This window comes from Solanum pennellii, chromosome 2 (assembly GCF_001406875.1).
Source record: "Solanum pennellii chromosome 2, SPENNV200".
Lineage (NCBI taxonomy): Eukaryota > Viridiplantae > Streptophyta > Magnoliopsida > Solanales > Solanaceae > Solanum > Solanum pennellii.
Window position 1 is genome coordinate 30,768,164 of NC_028638.1, and position 5,777 is coordinate 30,773,940.

The following is a 5,777-nucleotide window of genomic DNA, read 5'->3' on the forward strand; positions in this document are numbered from 1 at the left end:
TTCATGTATTTACTTATGCATATTAAAAATTAAGTTGTATAAATACTAGGGTGAGTACTCAAATTAGTTATGGCATCGACAATCAAGGTATCTAATCTTGTTCTCTTCTAAAATCTAAAAATTGTTGGTCTTACGTATAAATAAAAGCACAAATCTCTTAGTCATTCACTCAAGTTGACACTTTATGTGGTCCATGTCAAAATGATATATTCGAAAAGTTTTATCTAGGGTCCTTAATACAATTATAGTTATAGATGGAATGGAGAACCTAGAGATGGTGATCAACTTGTCTTTAAAGATTCTTCTACTATAAAAATTTATATAAATGTGCATCTCACCATTTATTCCTTCCAATAATTTCATTCTTCAATTGACCTCTGGCCTTTTTCATTATTTTGAAGAAAACAAAATATGATTGTTTTATTCACTACTTAATAATATTGAAGAAATCTTGACCATCGAAACAAGAACTAGGTTATTGTTGAATTAGCAGAAATAAAAACTTAAAAAACGAAATAGAAATTTATCGTGAAAAATATCCTTGCTCAAGGGAAGAAAATCACGACCACAGTCTACAACTCATTTCACCAAACTTCACTAACCTCAAAGAGCAACTTTAGACTACAACTCGGTAAAAAAAGGACTAACTCTAATATCTCACCTTTACTCAAATGAGTTGTTTAACGATTAACTGTGATCGAATACTCTACTCTCCAAGAAGCCAAATTCATTTTTTATTTTTACAAAGCCTCACAAACTCAATATCACACTTAAAACAATTATCACTAAACAAAGACTCAAATTAATATTATTTTTTTCCTTTTGACTATTTATAATTTAGTAATCTTTTATGATGAAGCAATGTCACAGCTAGAAACCCCTTATATTAATAGTGGTGGGCGTTTAATATTCTGTTTGAGATTTTTAAATTTTAAATTCAAAAATTAGATTAGTAGTTAAAAATAGATATTTTATACACATCTCTACTTATGTATTATTGAAAGTAGAATATGTATCCTACGCCAAACAAGAAAAATATGTATGATGAGACGTTTTATCTCCTTGATTATGCAAAGATTGCTCTAAAAGTGAGAGAATAAGGACAATTTGTATAGTCCTTCAATTCCAGTCAAATTAAGAACTTTGTTTGAGCATTCTCATCCTTCCTTTTATTGGAAAAGCATATCAATTATAATTAAACAATTACTATATCAAATCTGTCCTTAATTTAAACAGGAATTACACTTTTTAACTTTTTAAGTCAACTTTTGCATATGCCTCTATAAAATAATGAAATCATTATTTTAAGATTTTAACATGGTATTTGAGTTGGAAAACAGTAAATTTATTTAATATTCGACTTTAAGTAACCCAAATGGACAATAATATTATTATATAATACTAAAGAATATCATTTTGTAATTAAAGAACAACTTTTATTGAATTCTTTTTGTCCCATAAGAGTTATAGTGCCGCTCTGCTGAGTGAGGCAACGCACCCATAAAGTAAACCAACTTTCTAGGGCCAAGAAAAAGAGAGAAAAAGAAATATAAGAAAGAAAGAATTTTTTTAGAGGTAAAATTCTGATTTTTTTTTGTGTGTGTTTGGGATCAAATTAACAAGGCATCTTTCATAAGCTAATAATGGTAAATTTTGAAAACTAACAAATTAGACAACAAAGAAGTAGGCTAAAGATGTATAATATTTTGATACAATTTGATTCACTTAAAAATGTATGTAATATGATTGATCAACTAATCTAGGTATAAAAAAATTGACCTAAAAGAAATTTAAAAATTGATTAAGAAATAATTTCTTAATAAACAAGACTTTTTAATGCCTATATTATATATGCTAAAGTGTTATGGTATGAGAAAAAAATATGTATTTTATGACATTTCTTTTTGAAAAGACTAAATTAAAAGTAAATCTAGATAAAGTAACTGTTTTGTTTCATATGACATATTAGGGAGGTAAATAGTTTAAAAAAACTTATGTTTGAGGGGTATTTAAGACTTCTCATAATTTATGGGTAAATCTTCCAAAAATCATGTGTTGAAGTGGTAATTAAGCTTTCTCATAGGAGTATTTAGGTGTGTATTTAATAAAGTGTGTGAAATTTAAGGTGATTTTTAACTATTTTATTTACTTGTCAAAATATTTTCTAATTTTACTTGTCAATTTTTGAGAAATTTCAATTTATATCTTTCGATTATATTCTCAATTCATTAACATTGAGTTAATTTATATCTTTAAAAAAAAGTAATATATAAATATGCAATTAAAAACTATAAAATAGTAAATTCATTTATACCAATCAAAAAGAAAATATAAAACTAAATAGTGTAAAAAATATAAATATATGACGTAGATGTTTACAAATTGGTTAGTCCGTAAATTGGATACAATACCAAGGAACTTTTATGGTGGTTTGACCCCACTCCTCATTTTTTACTTATTTTCAACTCATTGTGTCGTCATTCTTCTTAATTAAATTACACTTGTCCCACTAACCTTCACTTTTACTTGCACTTTATCCTCTGCATGTCGCCATATTATTTTCAGGCGGTCATTCTTTCTATATATATATGACACAAATATTAAAACTCTTTTCTGAAAAAGTCCCTCTTCTCTATCACCATGAATAAAATGCTTGTTTTTTCTCTCCTCTTTTTCTTCTTTCTTCTTCCCGCTTTAGTTTCTTCAGAATGTACTTGCGATGAAGATGCCGATGACCGGGATAAAATCGAAGCGTTGAAGTATAAATTGGTAGCCGTCGCTTCCATTTTAATTGCCGGTGCTATAGGCGTATCGATTCCAATTCTCGGAAAGGTAATTCCGGCTTTTCGCCCTGAAAATAATGTGTTTTTTCTAATCAAGGCTTTTGCGGCCGGAGTGATTTTGGCTACCGGATTTGTTCATATACTACCGGATGCATTCGAAAGCTTGTCTAGTCCTTGTCTTCCGGAAAAACCATGGGGAGAGTTTCCATTTGCTGGATTTATAGCTATGATTTCCGCCATCGGAACGATGATGGTGGATTTATTAGCGACGAGTTTTTATAAGAATTCGAATCTTACGAAACAAAAGCCTGTGAATAGTGATGAAGAAAAAGAGGTACATGTGCATACCCATTCAACTCATGGACATGCTCATGGCTCTGTTATGTTGACGTCATCGGAGGGTAACGATGAATTGGATTTATCGCGTCGGAGAGTTATCTCACAGGTATGAATAATTCACATTACTTGTTGGACATACCCTTCTTTCAGTTTTTTGTTTTTTTGTGACTCATCAGTTATTGTTAAGACTCAATTTCAATTTTGTTTAAATTAAAACTAAATGTAGATAAATTGACAAAAAGTTTTGCTAATGAAGTAAAATATTTTTTTTTGTTTAATTTTGAGATACAAAACAATGTTTCAATCGAAAATGATTTAAGGCAGTTTGGGATATGTGAATCCACTTTTTGAACTTTTAAAATTATTGTTAGAACTGTATGCTCCAAAAATAGTTAAAAATATTAATATTAGAATTTATCCATATTTAAGGGACTAAAACTGCAAATTTTCCCAAGTGTTATTGAAAGTGGAGATAGAATTTACAAGTTATCTCAAAGGAATATGTAATTCAAGTTGCAAAAGGTGGATTCTCATCATTAATAAATTACTTAATTTTTGCATTTGAAACTGAAATTTAGTTGTTTATTGATGTGACAGGTATTGGAATTGGGAATTTTGGTGCATTCAGTAATAATTGGTGTGTCTTTGGGTGCCTCAGAATCTCCCAGGACAATTAAGCCTCTAGTAGCTGCATTAACTTTTCATCAGCTCTTTGAAGGCATGGGTTTAGGTGGCTGCATTGCTGAGGTATATAATAATCTTAATAGTATGTTTTGTGAAGTTTTCAAAATTATTATTTTTCTAACTTCTTTTATTGTATAAACAGGCGAAATTTAAGATTAAAAGAGCTGCATTGATGGCAATTTTCTTCTCCCTAACAACACCAATTGGAATTGCAATTGGTTTTGGAATATCAACAGTGTATAGTGAAACAAGTCCAACTGCACTCATGGTAGAAGGCATTTTCAACTCTGCTGCTGCTGGGATTTTGATTTACATGGCTTTAGTGGATTTACTTGCAGCAGATTTTATGAGCAGTAGAATGCAAGATAGTCCTAAACTTTTAATGGGAGCTAATATATTTCTTCTTTTTGGGGCGGGTTGTATGTCACTTTTAGCTAAATGGGCTTAAAATAAAGTATAGTAAGTAATAATTTCAATCATTTTTGTAATCTTGATTGATTAATTAATACCCATAACTAAATATGGACAAAATTAATCTTAATCTTAGAAGGTTCTTTATTTTTAGCTTTTGCTTTAAAGAAAAAAGAATGTTGGAATTGGATGAAATTTAGCAAGATGTGCATATGTCTCATTTGTGACACTTTTCATTTTTATGAAAGTCAAATAATTTAATTTTGATCGGATATTTGTGTATGAAGTTTTTAATTTTTTTTAAATGAAATATATATATTTGTAAACTACGTAAAAAGTATTATTTTTCACAATAATTAATAATTTAAAATGTTAAAAGCGATCTATGAAAATTTTATGTTTAAAGATAGACTTGTTTGAATTTCGAAATGCGAAAAGTGTCACATAAAATGGGACGGAGGGAGTAGTAATTTTTTGTGACTGCTCTGAGGATGGATTTGCAAATGTAGAAGACATATACATACCGGGACAACTCTTCGACGAGACAAACTGAATTCCTCATAATTCTCCTGTCGACGACAACAGCATAAAACATGCCCGTCCTTTTTTTTCTTCATCACTATATATAAGTCTTTTCCGGAAGCAAGATCTCAAATGCATCGGCAGTATATGAACATATCCCACAGCCAAAACTAGCCCATCTGCAAAAGCCTTAATTAGAAAATCACATTATATTCAGCTGTAATTATATTATCGAGAATTGGAATCGATATGCCCATAGAGCTGTTCAAAACAAATTTTCTTAAGCATCGAAAATCAATAACAAGCAAAATAAATAAAAGAAAAATGTGTTTTTATTAATGAATTGGTGTGAGTATAATTTCATTGTTCTCTTGATCCTCTCTCCTAAGTTTCTCCGTGATTTAAGGACCCTCAGTAGCGTACTTATCAAATTATTGGTTGATGTAGACCTCCTTAAGATGTTGTCGATCTCCAGGACTGTCGAAAAATAATTCGTCGTTTCAAGTCGATCTCCGAAAAAAACTCTGTTGATCACTCCTTCAAAGAGTAATGTAGTTGATGACGTAGCTTTCTCGAATCGTAGAATGCTTGTTGAAGAATTTTCTTGATGCCCCTTAGAATGTCATGTGCATCCCCTATTTATAGTTGTAGGGGTGATGCTTGTGATTGGCCAAAGGATGTCATTTTGACACTTGACATATTATGATTGATTCTTGCATTTAACTAGGACTACCACCTCATTTGGACACGTGGCATCACCTTATTGGTCTTGAATGTCTTTGTCACTGTGACACGTGGCATGGGTTTGGGCTTCAAGGCAAAATGGACTTTGGATTTGAATTTAATAAGATAGAATTTGTAAAGCCCAAATTAATCATTCAGCCCAAATGAATAGGGATTTAATTCAAATTTTGTATGAATTTGATCCAATACAATTTATGTGTCTACAAATGCCCCTTATTTCGAGACTTGCCGACGTGTAGGCTTGCCGAAGTGTGGCGACAAGACTTGAAGTATTCATGAATGTGTTTTTATTTT

The 5,777-nt window shown here is 30.6% G+C and overlaps 1 protein-coding gene across 1 annotated transcript; it reads left to right on the plus strand.

Annotated features, from left to right (window-relative positions):
* The first annotated feature begins 2,638 nt into the window (after positions 1-2,638).
* On the plus strand, positions 2,639-4,422 carry LOC107009338 (zinc transporter 8-like). The gene is made up of 3 exons (XM_015208651.2): positions 2,639-3,228; positions 3,720-3,869; positions 3,949-4,422. Exons 1-3 carry the CDS (start codon positions 2,641-2,643, stop codon positions 4,252-4,254), a joined length of 1,044 nt encoding a protein of 347 aa, XP_015064137.1. The 5' UTR covers positions 2,639-2,640; the 3' UTR covers positions 4,255-4,422.
* Positions 4,423-5,777: the final 1,355 nt, after the last annotated feature.